Source organism: Durio zibethinus, chromosome 13 (assembly GCF_047325235.1).
Source record: "Durio zibethinus cultivar Kanyao isolate XHJ-2024 chromosome 13, ASM4732523v1, whole genome shotgun sequence".
Lineage (NCBI taxonomy): Eukaryota > Viridiplantae > Streptophyta > Magnoliopsida > Malvales > Malvaceae > Durio > Durio zibethinus.
Genome location: NC_143174.1, coordinates 3,052,753 through 3,070,752, shown reverse-complemented (window position 1 = coordinate 3,070,752; position 18,000 = coordinate 3,052,753). Strand labels below are relative to the sequence as shown.

Here is an 18,000-nt window from a genome sequence, read left to right as displayed (position 1 = left end):
AAAATGTTTATTGAACGGGCGAATAATCTTTAAAAATGAATGGAGCCAGACAGCCCAACTTAATTTGTCTGTATGGCTATTTGTTCCAAGTCCAACCGCCTTTCTTCTCGTTCCAGACCCATCGTCCCCAGCCGACTTGCCTCCTCTTTTAAACCCACCATTTTCCCGTCTTTTTTCCGAGGGTTTCATCTATCCTCAGTTCAAAACCAAAATCTGCCTATCAGTCACGAAACCCAGGTTAGCCTACAAATAAGTGCTTCTCGTTTACCTTTCTTTTCTGGGTTTTGATAGACCAATAAAAAAAATGAATTCAATTCAGGCTAATAACAGAATCTTACCTAGTATCCACGCTCCAAAGTCAATCAAACCGAAATTCCTGTCTTCTTATCCGTATGTTGTCTGTTTCAATGCTAAGCTTCCAGTTACCAATTCCTTGAAACTATTTGCAACTGCATCATCATGTCAACAACAGTTTGCTCCTCTACCAAAGCACAAGAGATACGCATCGATGTCGATATTGCAGCAGGGGACTACCCCCTGCAGACTATGGGGTGAAGATACGTCGGCTGGTGACAATAAGGTAAAAGCTAAAAACCCTTTTTTTTTTCTTTATTTTTTTTGGCATAAATATTCAATATATGTTTAAATGGTGGAGATAAATAAACTGATGCTTGAAACATGTTTTGTTCTATATGTAAGCTTAAGTCTTATGTTTATTGGGGGTGTATGTGTTACTTGTTGAGAATTAACTTGAGTGTGTATTACCATATTAGAAATGCTAGAACTCAGATTGAATTGCTACTTGAGTTTCAGTTGAACTTGACAATAATTATATTGAATTTGACTTACTACAAAGTTAAGCTCGAGTTTATTAGGGTATCTTGATTCACATACACCTTGACGGATTGTACCAAATAGTTGTAGGTTCTCTTGTTCTCTAGATTGTTGCAAATTTGTGGCATGTAATTACAGTTTTAATACTTTAGTATGGAATTGAATTTCTTATTATTATCTGCAGAGTTCACTGCAGAAAGCTATTGCGAAAGCTATAGGAAGCTTTGGGGAACAACAGTCCATTGAGGATGTATTAAAGCAGCAAATTGAGAAACAAGAATACTTTGATGAAGGCAGTGGCAAAAATCCACCACGTGGTGGAGGTGGCAATGGTGGCTTTGGTGGGGGTGGGTCTGGAGGATCAAAGGATGAAGGCCACTCTGGGATCCTGGACGAGACCCTGCAAGTGATCTTAGCAACCTTTGCCTTTATATTGCTGGTAAAATGTGTTTCATCTTTGTTTTCTTTGTCCCTCAGAACTTAACTCCTTTCATTTTACTGTACTTGATTCTCAACTTTTTTTTCCTAGTAAAACTTGATGAAAATAATTGCTTCGCTTGGATCAATCACAATTTTTCTGATAGGAGGGCTAAATGGGGCATCCCTACTCTCTGTATCCAACCTCGCTGCTCTCCTTTCATGCGGATACACACATTGTTTCCATGCATGAACTAATAAGTTATGAAATAATAGATTTACTACTTTGCAACTGTTGTAATTGTTTGAAAGATAACATAATATTATTTTCAGGTTTTATTTTTGAAACTGATGCTCTAAAGATTATATTTACTTTTATTTGCATAGAGGAACATAAGCCTTTGTTTAAGAATACATAATCAAGCTATAACTTTTACGCATTATAAGAATTTCTTTACCCCCCCTCCCTTCCCTTTCAGCCTGTTACTGGCAACTTTCATGTACTTTAAAAATCAAAATTAAAAAAAAAAAACTTTATGCAATCTCTGGTCTCCATGTAATTAATGAAATTTCTTCCTTTTCTCTCTGTTAAACATTCTGTAATATAGCAGATATCATATATGTATCTGATATCAGTGAAATAAAGTGTTGTCGAAAAAATGGTGTCCAATACTATGTATTTCTGAAATTTGTGGCTTGACGATACTTGCTGCAGTACTTATACATCATCACTGGTGAGGAGATTGCTCTGCTAGTAAAGGACTACATTAGGTTTCTGTCTGGTGGAAGTAAAAGTGCTCGTTTGAGTCGTTTCATGTACACATGGGGAAAGTTCTTTAAGTTCTTTGAGCTGCTGACTGAGAAGAAGAAAGATGATAAGTATTGGTTGCAAAAGGCTAAAATCACCACCCCAACATGGTATGACAGCTCCGGCAAGCACAAACGGGTCCTAAAATCTCATTTAGAACTAATTGATGATGATGATGATGAAGGTGGCGAAGATGAACAATCCTGAGTCCTGATGTAATTGTCCTTCAGATCCTGAAAGAGATTAATGAGAATGTCATTCATGACTGTTTGTGTCTCTGAAATTGTTAGTCAGTAACTAGAATCAATTTTGAGATTAAATTGTTGCATTTTGGAAAAACCTTTTTGTGTTTAGCAATTGACCAGCGAGAGTTGCTGATGATTATAACTAAATGATAGTGTTGAAAATTGATAGAAATCAAAGATATCAAAATGAAAACCAGCATTGTGGTCATAGAGTTGAAAATTGATTTTAACCGGTTAATGTATCAACACCTTGCATGGATTGATTCCTTTTTTGGACAAAAATAAACCAGCAAACTTGTTGCCTCTTTGATACCGAAAAATTAAACCCCAAAACTAATGATAGCAAGCAAATGTTTCGCCTAGCTCTAGTTTTGCAACGCACTAAGCCAAAATTTCATTTTTCCACCATCGCAGCTTTCCACTGCCATTTCTCAACCTTAGAAGAAAATCTTTGCTCCAAGTTCTTAACTTCATGCACCCAAGCCTCAAACTTACTTCATGGAAGAGCAGTCCATGCAAAATTCATCAAAGGCTCAATCCCACGTTCCCTTTATCTCCATAACCATATCCTCAACATGTACTTGAAATGTGGAGACCTCATCAACGGCCACAAGCTGTTCGATGAAATGCCTCAACGCAATGTCGTTTCATGGTCAGCCATTGTTTCTGGCTTTACACAACATGGGTTTTTCAACGAAGCTCTCTTTTTGTTTATTTACATGTTAAGGGATGGAACTTCAAAGCCTAATGAGTTCACTTTTGTTAGTGTTCTTCGAGCTTGTTCTTTGCACGAAAGTTTAACTTTAGCTTACCAAGTTTACGCTATCGTTTTACGTTTGGGGTTTGGGTCAAACGTGTTTTTAGTCAATGCTTTTCTGACAGCTTTGATGAGACATGGGAGAAAAGAGGAAGCTTTGGAGGTTTTCAAGAAGTGTTTAAATAAAGATATTGTGACTTGGAATGTTATGTTAAGTGGTTACTTGGAAAGTTCTTGTTTGGATTTGCCTGAATTGTGGGTTCAAATGAATAATGAAGGAATAAAACCTGATTGCTTTACTTTTGCAAGTGTTTTAACAGGGTTGGCTTCTGTTGGCGATTTAAACATGGGTTTACAAGTGCATGGCCAAATTGTTAAGTCTGGTCATGGTGATGAAATTTGTGTGGGGAACACTTTGGTTGATATGTATATAAAGAATCAAAGACTTTTTGATGGGTTGAAAGCTTTCAATGAAATGGGTGAAAAAGATGTTTGTTCTTGGACACAAATGGCTGCTGGGTGGTTAGAGTATGGGGAACCTGCGAAGGCATTGGAAGCTATTGGAGAAATGAGGATGATGGGCGTAAAACCCAATAAGTTTACTCTTGCTACTGCTTTCAATGCTTGTGCTAATTTGGCTTTTCTGGAAGAAGGGAAGAAAGCTCATGGATTGAGAATTAAACTTGGAGTTGAGATTGATGTTTGTGTGGATAATGCATTGATTGATATGTATGCAAAATGTGGTTCCATGGATGGTGCATGGGGTGTTTTTAAGGTAATGGATGATCGTTCTGTTGTTTCGTGGACGACAATGGTAATGGGGTGCTCACAAAATGGTCAAGCTAGAGAAGCTCTTAAGATTTTTGATGAGATGATTGTAAAGGGTGTAAAACCAAATTATATTACCTTTGTTTGTGTGCTTTATGCATGTAGCCAAGGAATGTTCATTGATGACGCATGGAAATATTTCTGTTCCATGACCATTGACCATGGTATCTCCCCTGGTGAAGATCATTATGTTTATATGGTTCACCTACTTGGTCGAGCTGGACATATTAAAGAAGCCGAAGAATTGATCTTGTCAATGCCATTTCAGCCAAGTGCAACGGTTTGGCAAACTTTGCTTAGTGCTTGTCAAGTTCATGGGGATATTGAAACTGGGAAGCGAGCAGCTGAGCATGCAATAAATCAAGACAGAAAGGATCCTTCAAGTTATGTGCTGTTATCAAACATGTTTGCTGGATTCAACAATTGGGATGATGTGGGAAAGTTGAGAGAATTAATGGGGAATAGGGATGTAAAGAAAGTACCTGGATCCAGTTGGATCAAAATAGAAAATTTATGCTCAGTACCTCCAGTACCGAAGTATTTACTTTCTTGAAGTCTGATTGTTTGAGTTTTTATAGAGGAGCTCACCAAAATTTAACTGACATAAGATAGCACTTCAGTTAAGAAACTCCAGAAAGACATTCAGCCAGTAAATGGCTTGGGAATGATATAACTTCTAACCTTGTCTAAACTTTTTCTAAAATGGATCCTGGACAGCTAGGTTGATGTGAACCGCGTTACAGGCTTAGTTGCAAAAGATGCAACTGATAGGGCTACTGCCACTTGCTCTAAATGTTTTAGAAAGCAAAAATCAGGGTGTGTTTTCAAGTTTTACAGACTGAAGTTGTGAATGCAGGTAACAGGTAGCTCAGCAATAGAAAATCAGTCTGCAGTTTCTAAAGAAATCATTAGATTTCTGATGGAGCTTAATAGAAACAGCAAACAGTCCAATAGACTGATGTAACAAACAAAGTTCTTTTGCTGGTGCAAAAGGAAAAAATTTTGTAGACGAACAAAAACTTGTATTGTGTTTATTTGGTGAAGCAATCTTTTCATAAACATGCTGAAATTCATGTCAATTTCATGTTGTAGCAGGTATTCATTTCAACTGAACTTGGAAATGATATTAACATTATTAAAGCATTCTTGTTTTTCACGCATGATTCTCACTTGCAACAAGGATTTCTATCTTTTTATTTTATTTTATTTTACGTCTTTGATTGTAGGATTCTTTAAGCATAAGCCCTTTATGTTTGCGATAGCCAATAAGTTTCTTTTTATGCTCCAACTTTCGTGCTCCAACCTGACTTAAAAACACATTCAATAATGCACTAAATTACTTGGTGCAGTAATAAATAAATAAATATTTTAATTAAGGAATTGAATTTGAATCATATCTTTTTCTAAATAAAAATAATAATATTAACATTTAGATTTTTTTTTTTATAATGTTAAGTGCATTGTTATCATGTCAAAAAGTCAAGATATTAGATATTAAATTTACGATTTCGTTTTTATACTGTAATAATGAAAATTTTTAATTTTATTAGCTATTTAAGAAATAGATACATGATTATTTTTTTAATATATTCTCAAAAATATTTGTTGTGAAATTAAAAATTTAACAGCGATAATTTTTCTAAATATATTTGAAATTGTAATATGCTAATAAATTTAGCTTGTACTTCATTGAAGTCAAAACTCAAATTAAAATTAGGAGAATTTTTTTGGGATAATTAAATTAGTAGGAAATTCATTGTACAGGAAAAGAAAAAAGGAAAAAACAAATGCCACGTCACCAACCAAATCCAAGTGGTATATTCTCAGTTTCTCATTGGCTATCACCTCGTGTATCAGTCTTGCTAACATACGCCGCAGCGCTCTAGCATATACCAGCAAACCATTTACATTATTCTCCGAAAAAAATTTAATAAAAAAAAAAGCCATGGCGGTTCGTGCGACCGTGTCACGGTTCCCGATTGACTCTGATACGCAAGATGCTTCCGGCGTTCCATGGGGGTTAACGGTAACGCCGTTCGCCGCCAAAGACGAGAACGGTCAAGCGCCGGTCTATGGATCGGACGGGCATCTTTTACCTCGATGCGAGAATTGCTACGCTTACTTCAACACCTATTGTGAGCTTGACCAATGGGCCTGGAATTGCTCTCTTTGTGGCGCACTGAACGGCCTCTCTTCTCAAGCTATTGCCAGATACTCTCATCCTCAGTCCTGTGCCGAAATGATGTCGTCGTTTATCGATCTCGAATTGCCTTGTAAGTGTATTTGGTTGCTGAGATAAATGAAGGCGAAAGTGAGGGATAATGAAGATTTTCTTTTTATATATTAAATCATTTTGTTTTTCTTTCTTTCTTTTTTTTTTTTCTGTGTAGGGGAAGGATTGGAGGATGAAATGTTGCATGCTCGTCCGGTGTATGTTGCGGCCGTTGATTTGTCGTGTGAGATCTTCGGTTACTTTGTAGATTTTCAATTTGGTGTTATTAGTTTTAATTGTTCTTTGTTGTACATTGTGATTATTTTTATTTGAATTTGAATTAGATTTAAGATTGGTGCTGAATTTTAGGGTAAAAAAATAGTTGTTTAGTTGACATTGTGGTTTATTTTTCTTCAGACAAGTTTGTCTAGATGAAATTTTGTGAGTTGGATAGTCTTGAATGATCAAAATAATTACAGAAGTAAAAGTATTGGATTTTCACTCATTATATGGTTAAGACCAATGCAGGAAGGGAAAAGTGCAAGATTTTATGAGAAGGTTAAAAGATTTTATGACAGGGGCAAAATTTTGAAGCACATTTTATATTCTCTGATGCAGTCATGTTTCTGTTTGTCATGCCCTCTTTTTCTTATTCTAGCTCTTGGCTCTCATGTTTCACATGTCAGAGTTGGTGTATGTACGATAGTAAACATGAATTTGCAGACACTGAGTAGTTGTTGACATCTAAGTTAATTTTATCAAAGATTGCATTTTGCGTAATTTGATCTATTTTACATTTGATGTGGGAGAAAAATATGAATGTTTATGTTGCATGTAGTAGGATGTTAAGAAATAAAATCACTGGTTAATAACATAGTTGGCCTTTAACTCAGGTCTTCTCCTAATGTTATAGCAGATATAATGCATGATTGTTACCTCTTTACGTTCTTGTATTTATACTTTATCTAAACAGGCTTAATACTATTTCTTTTTATTTTCAGCTTCAGAAGAATTTTTGGAGCTTACTAAAAGTGCATTGCAGGCAGCATTGGAAGGTTCCTTATTGCTGGATAAAAGTGATTCATTGATTTTGTTTATTCTCAATTTTTTTTCCTTGGAAGGTTGATTCTTTTCTTTCATTTTCATTTCTATTGTAGCTCTTGCGCCTGGGTCACTTTTTGGCCTTGCAACTTTCAGCCATAAAGTAGGGTTATATGATGTTCAAGGGCCTATACCTGTTGTAAAGAATGTTTTTATCCCTCAGGATACAGAGGGCTCCTTACCAATAGAGCTTGAAGATGTCATGCCATTGTTACAATTCTTGGCTCCAGTATGTAATCTTAATTTCTTGCCTGCCTTAATTTTTGGCCTCTGCCTGGCCTTTCATTGAACTTATGGCATGTTTGGTTCACTGTATGGGATAGGTAGGGAATGAAATAGTTATTCTGTAAGAACAGAATACATTATCTGTTTATATCTGGGATAACCCTAGTTGATTGAGCCTTCCACTTATGATGTTGTAGCATGTTCCCGTTTATAGCAATCAAATCAAGTATGTAATTTGTATTAGTAGTTTACTGGTCTTCTAAAAATCAATAACCTATGCAGGTTGAAACCTGTAAGGATCGTATCACATCTGCTCTTGAAACTCTCAGACCAACTACTTCATGGGAGAGAACCCCAGGGGCAGGTCAAGGGTTAGATGGCGTGTTGATGGGTGCTCGAGGTTTTGGTGTGGCAATGGAAGCTCTTTGCAATTACCTTGGGTCAGAATATGGAAATACATTTGCATTAGGTACGTAAAAAACTTAGAGGTTCTTCTGATTTTGCTGATGTCTTTACCTCTCATTTATTTTTGTCATCTTATATGTATAAATGAGGTGCTACATGCTGTTGTCTTCTTTGAACATAATTGCAGCTAGAGTCTTTGCCTTTCTCTCTGGTCCTCCTGATTATGGACCTGGGCAACTAGATACAAGAAGGTATGGTGAGCAATATGCTAGTAAAGGAGAGGATGCAGACCGTGCTTTACTTCCTGAGCAGACACCATTCTACAAAGATCTGGTAGATTTGGATTGACTTTTGTTTTATCTAATCTTAGTTGTGTGGATTGGAAATGTAGCATTGACATATTTTACAGGCTGCCGTGGCTGTTCAAGCAGGTGTATGTGTGGACATTTTTGCAGTTACAAATGAGTACACAGATTTGGCTTCTCTTAAATTTCTTAGCATAGAAAGTGGTGGTTCTCTGTTCTTATATTCAAATACAGATGATTCAACACTTCCTCAGGACATGTAAGTACCACATGCTCTAATTCTATCATAGCATTTTAATGGACTAAAATTATATACTATTGGTTAACGGCATAACAAAGGGATATTGTAATAATGATTAGTTATAGTTATTTCAGGTTAGATACATTTCTGATTTATTCTTTTTTTTTTTAAATATGACATTTAGTGCATATTTTTATTTCAGCACTTCTTATCTACTTGAGTTAATAACATGAATACTCCATTTCACTTCTTTTTTGATGTTATTTTGCAGGTATCGAATGCTAAGTCGACCATATGCCTTTAATTGTGTTCTGAGATTGAGGACATCTACTGAATTCAAGCCTGGCCATTCTGTTAGTGCTTACCTTGTACTTCTTTCAAGTTTTCTTACTGGAGAACTGTTATCTAATAGTTCTTGCTTTCTCACTTCTTTTGCAGTATGGTCACTTCTTCCCAGATCCACAATATGAAAATGTTCAGCACATTATTTGTTGTGATTCTTATGCAACATATGCTTATGATTTTGATTTTGCTAATAATGTTGGATTTTCCAGGTATAAATTACTCATAATAGTTTTCTTTCTTTGGCTAAACACAATTGAATTTGCTAGTATTGTTAATTGTAGAATTGGATGTAAATACATTCTCCACTATCTTGCAGTAAATTGCAGGGATCTGATCTGGCATAGAGTTTGTAGCTTATATTCTACTTTATGCTTTGAGTTCTCAAGATTCAAGAAAATGTCAACTTTATACTTTATAACTTAGTGTTCTACTTTATACATTATGCTTGGTTAGGAATCTGTCTTACCATGTCTTTTCTTATCATGTGGAGAAATTTAAAGCTCAACTTAGTAACCCCGTAAATAGTTACAGATTATACAATGTTATATTCTGATTATATGTTATTTTCTTCTTTTCATTTTGTTATTTTCTTTTCTGGAACAATTGGGACCATCTAAATGCTTGATTTCCCTTTATTCTTCTCTGTTTATTCTGCAATTTTTTTGTTGATAACCATTTCAGGAGCAATTTTGTTATACTTTTCAGATTTTTTTTATCTCTTTATTTTTCCTTTGCAGACATGCATCTGAACAACCTATGGTGCAGATTGCTTTTCAATACACTGTTGTCGTGCCCCCTGAGGAACTGTCTGGATCAGGATTGGTTTCTTCCAGTAGGTATATTTTACCTATTGGACATTCTGCTCCTAAATCACACTTGCCAGCCTTGTTGATCTAAAAATTGAAAAACCCTGTAATTATACTTGAGATTTACAATCAAATTGCAAATTCTCTCATTCTTGAGGATATGAATAACTACAGCCTCATCTCGAAATTGATGAACTGATACTTTGATTTGTCATCATTCATGCCAAAATCTTCTATATGTTCAAATTATTAGGCATGTTCAATTGACAATTTGCTTTCTGGATCTACATTTGGGGTTGGCTTGATGTGATATATTCTTATGCAGAGGCAAACATTCTCTTAAACGACGACTTAGAATACGAACTCTTCAGTATGGAACTGCCCAAAATCTTAATGAACTTTATGATGGTGTTGATCCTGAAGCAGTTCTATCATTACTTGTTCACAAGGTCTGCTTCCGCTCTGTGTCTCTCTTTGTGCGTGCTTGTGCATTTTATCTGTGTATCATCTCTAGTAGTTTATTACTTTATATTCGTATTATTGATTTTACAGGTCATCTTAGCCTCTTTGGAGCAAGGAGTTAGAGAGGGCAGGATGTTGGTTCATGATTGGCTAGTAATCCTCACAGCTCAATATAATGAGGCTTTTAAACTTGTCCAATACAAGAATGGAAGTAGTTCAATCACTGCTCAGATTGATGTCGCATTCTCACAATGCCCACAACTGCAACCTTTGCCTCGCTTGGTTTTTGCTTTGCTTCGAAATCCTCTTCTGCGCTTGCATGAAGAAGGTGTTCACCCTGACTACCGGATCTATGTGCAATGTCTTTTCAGGTATATGGTGCTCACATTTTTCAATCTTGGTTATCCTCATTCCATAATCTCTCAAGTAATTGACAGATTCAATGTGAACCACGGACACATACACATGGCAGAATGAACGTTTGTTCAATTTGGACTATTCTCTGCATCCACCTTTGATTGTGCTGCTGGATCTTATTTGGAGATTCACTTAATTAATGGAGGACTTAGTCTTGAAGCTATCTTTATTATCATTACCATACTGTAAAGTTATACTGCAGATTATTTTGGAAGTTCAGCTGACAACATGTTTTAATTTATTTTCTGCCCACTTTCTGGATGTTTGATAATCTCTTTAAGACTCTTGTGCCATTTTTCCCCTGTTAAAATTAACTTGAAAGTTTTTTCCCGTTTGCATGTTGCAGTGCACTGGAACCAAGTTCTCTTCACCGTGCCATCTATCCAGTGCTAACGTCATATTCAACACCAGATAAACAAGCCTATCCACGGCACTCATTAAGTCGTGCTGCTCTGATCACCAGTGGTAGTCCAATATTTTTCCTTGATGCATTTACAACTCTAATTGTCTTTTACTCATCTACAGCAGATCCTAGCCTTCCCTTTCCTCCACCCCAGGACTGTAAGTTCTTTTATAACTTGTTACTGCTACATAAAAGTTGGTTCTTAAGAGCTGAAATGGAAGTGTTTTAACTGTGATTGATGCTATTTATTCTTATCAGGTTTATTGCGGTCTACAATTAACAATTTGAAACGAGACCGGTGTATTACCCCCAAACTTGTATTTATCCGGGGAGGGCAGGATGATGCCACAACATTTGAGAACTATCTTATCGAGGAGCAGGATGTTGAAGGAAGTGGCCTAACCAGTGTCATGGGTTTTGTATCCTTCCTTGAAGATATCAACCAAAGTGTGTTGGAGTACATGAAATAGAACCCAGGGGAAGTGAAAGTTATACATTTTTGCTAGAGGCAGATAGATCATCAGAACAGAAATGGCAAAATGTTGACATGAACTACCTGTTTTAGTAATTCAGCTGTGTTTGGCCAAAGACGATAGGGATCTGCTACCCCATTTTGGAAATGAGTGATTATCGTTATCAATGTACCTTTACACCACAAACCTTATTGTTGCAATAAGGAATACAGTTTGATTTGTAAAACATAAATGTAGGCATTGAGAAACCATGTTTTTTATGTTTTGTTAGAACATCAAACAAATGCAGATGAATCAAACGGTTCATGTTGAGTGAGAATAAAAACAATCAATTTTATGAGGAATTTAGAGCTATCAAGAAGATTCTTTGTATTTGTATTGCCATGGATCTTTGATTCAAAGGTTTAGAGAATTATTGTATCCTTCATAAGTAGGAAAGTGATATTAGGCTGGTGGTAGAGAAATCCCTTTATTTTGATATACGGATATTGATTTTTTTTTTTTTTTTTGATAAATAACTACTTCCATTAATTTATGATACAGGCAGATAATCCCTAATAACATTTTGCCCAACATCACACTCTACTTTTGCAATATTATTGGCTAATGAATTTGCCAACCTATTGACATGGGTAAATGACAATGTCTATACCAGGGAAGCTGCATCCAAAGCATCCAGCGTTATTCCAACACCCTCCCAGTACGATTCACCAGCTTTGTTGATCTCCCCTATAGCCAGACTTGCATCCATTTCTACCACTGCTGAATCAAAACCCCTTTCCCTCGCTAGACCAACCCCAAACAGAAAAGCACGCATCTCTGCATGAAGAGAGCTCTGAATGTTTTTTTTGTTACTGCGCACACTTGGACTGTACCCCTTTCATCAATCACAATCATCCCTAACCCCGCCATTCCATTAGTAGCATCATAAGCAGCAGCATCCACAGATTTTAACCTCCTGAACGCTTGGAAGTATCCAGCATTGATCCGCGCCCCTCATCTGGTCTCCCAAGCCACTACTCCTCAAATTTCCCATACCCTCAGCCACCCGGACAGCTGTAAAAGTTATGGATGCAGTTGTTCCATACGTGGCATCATAAAGACATCGATTCCGATTTGACCAGAGTAACCATAGAACATGAAGGCATGGTTCCAATATGTTCTCTTGCTGTGCTTTGGTGAAAAAATGTAACCAAAATTCGTAAGACATGGACCAACTCTCCATCGAAGTAGTCACCCAGTTGCACAATCCACCCCACACCCAGCGACTGAAGCCACAATCAAAGAAAATGTGGTATATTGTTTCATTTGCCTCATCACAGACACAGCACCTGTTATGCAGCAGTATCCCTCTATCTCTAAGAACTTCTCTTACTGGTAGAATACCCCGCAATAGTCTCCATGTGAAAAACTTGATACTGTCCACACTATCTTCTACGGTGGAGATCTCTCCTCTTACAGTTCCTACTTTTCCCAACAATCTCCTAGCTACAAAATATGCCGATCTCACTGTAAATTGTCCCAACATTGAATCCTCCTGTCCAGTTCAGTTCTTAAAGGTACCTTTTCCTTTTACCTACTTTATTTTGTTTATGTTTGTCTCTTCATTTAGATTCACAATTTTTATTATTTGCTTTTTTTTCTTTTCTTCTGAACGTATCTTTTGTTTTTGTCTTTTGTGACTTGCCTCTGTTGAAAAAAGTTTGATTTTTAGTTTCTTTCTTGCTTTTATTGTATAAAAAATAGAAACTTACTTAATTAAACCAAGATCTTTAGTTGGAGAAAATTTTCTAGGTTTGGACTGTGTGAACATTTTATGTAGACAGGCTTAATATAGGCTTCAAATTTGGACTTTACTGCTATTGAATTTGGCCAATGAGCTTAAAAATCTAAGTATTTGATATATATTTTTTGTTGTTATTCATATGGATTTTGATGTTGAAGCATACCAACAGCTTAGGTTAGTAATTAAGTTGTGTTCTTTTGGGTCCATTTGTATCCAAATTTGAGTAGAATTCAATTGGGTTTTGTTTAATAATTTCATTAATTTGTTTGGAATTCATTGGTTTTCAATTTGGGCAGACCTAGGAATTTAGGCAATGGATGATAACTTGTATGATGAATTTGGAAACTGTATTGGACCTGAAATTGAGTCTGACCAAGAGAGTGAAGACGAGGAAGAGGAAGATGAAGACCTCCCTGACAGGCATGCCCGAGAGGAGGGAGAAGAATCTGCTGGTGAGGCTCCACCTGGTGCGTCTAATGGATGGATTACTGCTGCTAATGACGTTGATATGGATAATCAGATTGTTCTTGCTGAGTACAAGAAGTATTAATGGTAAGTATATCTTTTCTCACATGTTATATTAGCTTATACATTAATGATTCATTTATTTTGACCTTCTTCTTATGCCTATGCTTGAGAGCAGCCTAATTTATACCTGGAAATAGGAAATGTTTTTAAGAATATTTAGAGGTGAATGTAAGATTAAAATTTGAACTCCAAAGAAAATGAGTAGTTTGATTCTGAGATCTGTTGCAGTTAAATTATGCTCTGTTTTGTCAAATCTTTTTCAAATCAACTGCTTTACCAATTGTTGAACTTGGGTTTCTACATGATATAGCGGCTGTTTATAGAATGTATGAACAATATAGAACTGTTGAGAATGATACTTATGCTTTACTGTTGTGAATAGGTAAATACAGAGAGGGCTATACGCTATGCAATACAGGAGCGCCTACCTATTGTAGTTGTTATGAACAAGGTAAACACTTTTCACCTTATGCTATATATATATATGTATATATATATATATATATATATACATATTTATTTATTTATTTATAAGCTTTTGATGAAAATGATGTTCTGTATCTTGCGTGTGCTCATGTGTTTTTTTTATTTTTTTATTTATTTTTTAAGGTTGACTGGCTGATAACAGAACTTAAGTTGCCTCCCAAGGATGCTTATCATAAACTAAGGCATACTCTGGAAGTAATCAATAATCACATATCTGCGGCCTCTACAACTGCTGGTAATGTTCCAGTTATTGATCCTGCTGCTGGAAATGTTTGTTTTTGCTAGTGCAAGTGCAGGATGGTCCTTCACTTTGCAGTCGTTTGCAAAATTATATGTCAAACTCCATGGAATTCCATTTGACGCTGAGAAGTTTGCATCTCATATTTGGGGATATATTTATTATCATCCTGATACATGGGCTTTTAAAAGGAAACTCCCTGCTGGTGAAGGAGAACAATCATTTGTCGAATTTGTGCTTGAACCCCTTTATAAGATATATAGCCAGGTGATTGGTGAACGTAGGAAGAGTGTAGAGTCAACTCTTGCAGAGTTGTGTGTTACTCTTAGCGATGCTGCTTACAAGTTAAATGTTAGGCCTTTGCTAAGGCTGGTTTGCAGCACAATTTTTGGTTCTGCCTCAGGCTTCACTGATGCTGGTTCAGCACATACCATCTCCCAAGGATGCTGCAGCTAAGAAGGTTGATCATACATACATAGAACCCAAACATTCTATTATTTACAAGGCCATGATAGATTGTGATTCTTCTGGCTCCTTATGGTTAATGTGACCAAACTATATCCCAAGTCCGATTGTAGCGTTTTTTATGCTTTTGGGAGGAGTGGTAGAATTCAAACAGGGCAGACTTTAAGAATACTGGGAGAAGGCTATTCACCAGATTATGAGGAGGACCTGACAGTAAAAGAAGTATCCAAATTATGGATCTACCAAGCTTGATATAAGATACCTGTAAACAATGCTCCTCCTGGTTCTTGGGTTCTCAGGGAAGGTGTTAATGCTTCAATTATGAAAACTGCCACCCTCTGTAATATGGATCTTGATGAAGATGTATATATATTCCAGCCTTAAAACTCTTCCTGTTGTAAAAACAGCTACTGAACCTTTAAATCCCAGTGAGTTGCCCAATATGGTGGAGGGGGGCTTGGAAGATCCGCAAAAGCTATCCTCTAGCTATTACTAAATTTAAGGAATCAGGTGAGCACACTATATTAGGTACTGGAGAGTTGTACTTGGACTCAATTATGAAGGACCTTAGGGAGTTCTATTCCGAGGTGGAAGTTAAGGTATCTAGTTTCTCATACATAGTCCTATTTTTATTTTATTTCTTTCTTAAACTCATTTCTCATCTTATGCTTCTCCTAAATATAGGTGGCAGATCCTGTTGTTTCATTCTGTGAAACAGCGGTGGAGTCTTCATCCATGAAATACTCTGTTGAAACACCCAACAAGAAGAATAAAATAACAATGGTAAGACAGCCATTGATTTTTTTTTTGTAATCTAGATTCTTTTAGGAATAATTACTAGTATTACTTGCTTTCAGGCTGTATGATCATATACCTTTCTGTGATTTTAAAGATTGCAGAGCCATTGAGAGAGGTCTTGCACAGGACATTGAGAATGGTGTTGTAAGTGTTGATTGGAGTCAGAAGCAACTTGGCGACTTCTTCAAGACAAAATATGACTGGGATTTGCTTGCTGCACGTTCCATCTGGGCATTTGGCCCCGATTAGCAGGTAACGAAAATGTAATTCTGTTATTTCTAACTTAATCATGACTTAGTGATTCTATCTTGTTCCTCCTCGTTGTAAAGAGCAGAAAAAATGGAATTCAAGTCATAATAAGTGGTATCTCTTAACCTCTGTGTTTCAAATCTTGTTTTGCTGGGACCTACCATTTTATAAGATGATACACTCCCTACTGAGGTTGACAAGGTATTGTTGGGTTCTGTCAGGGATTTTATTGTGCAAGGGTAAGATTATACACACACGCACGCACACACACACACATATATGTCTGTGTGTGTGTGTGTCTATATATATATATACACCCATCTTCTAAGTAGTTAATCTACTGCCTGTGTATCTGTGACTAAGGATTTCATGTTTCGCGGGGCAGATTTCAGTGGGGTGCTAGAGAAGGGCCTCTCTGTGATGAACCAATTAGAAATATGAAGTTCAAAATAGTGGATGCAAGGATTGCATCTGAACCATTGCATTGAGGATTTGGACAGATCATCCCCACAGCTCGACGTGTGGCCTATTCACTTTCCTTGTGGCGACCCCACGACTTATGGAACCTGTATATTATGTGGAGGTATGTTCCTGGCACAATTCCCCTTTTAAGAGGGGGGGATGTTATCCTACTGAACCAGGGATCAATCCCCAACTCCAGCCTTCCACCTGGCGATTTATCCCCATTAAACATGCAAGAGAAACAAAATGAGATATATTACAGATCGGAGACAGTGGCTCATTCTTTTAATAACAAAAGGAATGAAAACCATAATGTAATAGCCTTGGCATATGAAAGATAAAAATACTTCTCAAATTTTAAGTTTTCTGGTTGCTATGGCTCGTAGGCAATGGCATCCTCTTCTTGCTAAGATGAGGGAAAGGATAGGTGGAGGTTCCAATCCCACCTGAAAGCAAGCCTATTTTGGCCAATAAAGCGGAAAGTTAAAGAAAATTGTCTTTTTGGTATCTTTTCAATCTCATGCCACTGCCTCAAATGACAAACTTGCTTATTCTGCTTATGATGTGTGATTAAAATCGTGATTGTGTTTCAGATACAAACACCAATTGACAGTGTCTCTGCTATGTACACGGTGTTGTCTCATAGGCTTGGCCATGTTACAGCTGATGTGCCACAGACAAGAAACCCAGCCTATATTGTGAAGGTTTGAAAGCTAAGCTTGAATTCCTATTGAAATATTTGCATGACTTGTGGTTTTATTTAGTAATGTGAGGAGTGACAGTTGTAACATCATTCATGCGATTGCCTAAATAGCTTACTAGTTACCCCATCTATATGCTTACAATTTATGTGATTCCTTTCTTCGTTTAGGCATTTTTACCTGTGGTAGAGTCATTTGGATTCGAGACAGATCTAAGGTACCACATGCAAGAGCAAGCCTTTTGTCTCTCAGTATTCGACCACTGGGTTTTAGTTCCTGGAGATCCCTTGGACAAGAGCATAGTTTTGCAGCCTCTCGAACCTGCACCAATACAGCACCTTGCTCAGGAGTTCATGGTTAAGACAAGGCGTAGAAAGGTATTGCTTCTTCTAACCACATATGCACACATATTCACATATTCACACATGCACACACACACACACACATATACATACAGGCATTCCTTTTCTAAAATGGACTAAGAGCCTTTAAAGAAAAATCCAAGAACAATTGATGAGTGTGAATTTTCTGTTGAACTTTCTAGGGAATGAGTGAAGATGTGAGCATTAACAAATTCTTTGATGAGGCTATGGTGGTGGATCTGGCTCAACAGGCTGCTGATCTTCATCAGCAGATGATATAACAGAAGCAATGTGTACTACGTAACAGGATAGCATATGTGTTTGTCATGTTTCCCGGTCCAGAAGTACTTAGACATTATATTTATATAACGTTTCAGAATTTTAGTTGTTTCATTCTTTGCTCTTTTGTCATGTTAAAAGTGTTGTAACTTGTATAAAGACTCGCATGTGGAAGAGAATCTGCAAAAAAAAAATAAAAAAATAAAAAAAATCAGCCTTATCTATGATATCATACATGTATCATGTTTCGTGGGTTTTTAACAAAAAATGTAAATAGATCGTTCATGGAGAATTACCTTTGATATAATCTTAAGTCGAGTCAATTTCCATTTGATATGAGCTCAAATATGTTAAGGTTATTC

General features: G+C 36.6%; 3 protein-coding genes and 1 pseudogene across 4 annotated transcripts; all 4 read left to right on the top strand.

Moving 5' to 3' along the window:
• The first annotated feature begins 109 nt into the window (after positions 1–109).
• On the top strand, positions 110–2,451 carry LOC111303811 (uncharacterized). Its single transcript, XM_022900256.2, has 3 exons — positions 110–580; positions 1,019–1,273; positions 1,967–2,451. The coding sequence occupies exons 1-3, from the start codon at positions 305–307 to the stop codon at positions 2,264–2,266; spliced, it is 831 nt and encodes a 276-aa protein (XP_022755991.2). The 5' UTR covers positions 110–304; the 3' UTR covers positions 2,267–2,451.
• Positions 2,452–2,520: 69 nt separating this feature from the next.
• On the top strand, positions 2,521–4,985 carry LOC111303809 (pentatricopeptide repeat-containing protein At4g33170-like). The gene has a single exon (XM_022900255.2). The coding sequence runs from the start codon at positions 2,655–2,657 to the stop codon at positions 4,440–4,442; it is 1,788 nt and encodes a 595-aa protein (XP_022755990.2). The 5' UTR covers positions 2,521–2,654; the 3' UTR covers positions 4,443–4,985.
• An 822-nt stretch (positions 4,986–5,807) lies between these two features.
• LOC111303806 (sec23/sec24 transport family protein) lies at positions 5,808–11,628 on the top strand. Its single transcript, XM_022900249.2, has 14 exons — positions 5,808–6,162; positions 6,280–6,345; positions 7,103–7,156; positions 7,259–7,431; positions 7,710–7,896; positions 8,020–8,165; positions 8,242–8,396; positions 8,650–8,731; positions 8,817–8,932; positions 9,461–9,559; positions 9,855–9,978; positions 10,082–10,362; positions 10,755–10,969; positions 11,070–11,628. Exons 1-14 carry the CDS (start codon positions 5,835–5,837, stop codon positions 11,279–11,281), a joined length of 2,238 nt encoding a protein of 745 aa, XP_022755984.2. The 5' UTR covers positions 5,808–5,834; the 3' UTR covers positions 11,282–11,628.
• Positions 11,629–12,702: 1,074 nt separating this feature from the next.
• LOC111302684 (110 kDa U5 small nuclear ribonucleoprotein component CLO-like) lies at positions 12,703–17,860 on the top strand (annotated as a pseudogene). The gene is made up of 11 exons (XR_016326816.1): positions 12,703–12,843; positions 13,367–13,617; positions 13,981–14,049; positions 14,208–15,386; positions 15,472–15,578; positions 15,687–15,836; positions 15,987–16,073; positions 16,220–16,417; positions 16,890–17,000; positions 17,168–17,374; positions 17,542–17,860. The product of XR_016326816.1 is annotated as a 110 kDa U5 small nuclear ribonucleoprotein component CLO-like (transcript).
• The last annotated feature ends 140 nt before the right edge of the window (positions 17,861–18,000 follow it).

Excerpts from the sequence above, each read along its gene's own strand:
- LOC111303811 (XM_022900256.2), top strand. The coding sequence starts at position 305 with ATGAATTCAATTCAGGCTAATAACAGAATCTTACCTAGTATCCACGCT. Across the intron at positions 581-1,018 it reads CGTCGGCTGGTGACAATAAG|AGTTCACTGCAGAAAGCTAT; the intron begins GTAAAAGCTAAA and ends TATTATCTGCAG. Across the intron at positions 1,274-1,966 it reads CCTTTGCCTTTATATTGCTG|TACTTATACATCATCACTGG; the intron begins GTAAAATGTGTT and ends TACTTGCTGCAG.
- LOC111303806 (XM_022900249.2), top strand. The coding sequence starts at position 5,835 with ATGGCGGTTCGTGCGACCGTGTCACGGTTCCCGATTGACTCTGATACG. Across the intron at positions 7,897-8,019 it reads TGGAAATACATTTGCATTAG|CTAGAGTCTTTGCCTTTCTC; the intron begins GTACGTAAAAAA and ends ACATAATTGCAG. Across the intron at positions 8,933-9,460 it reads AATAATGTTGGATTTTCCAG|ACATGCATCTGAACAACCTA; the intron begins GTATAAATTACT and ends TTTCCTTTGCAG.
- LOC111303809 (XM_022900255.2), top strand. The coding sequence starts at position 2,655 with ATGTTTCGCCTAGCTCTAGTTTTGCAACGCACTAAGCCAAAATTTCAT.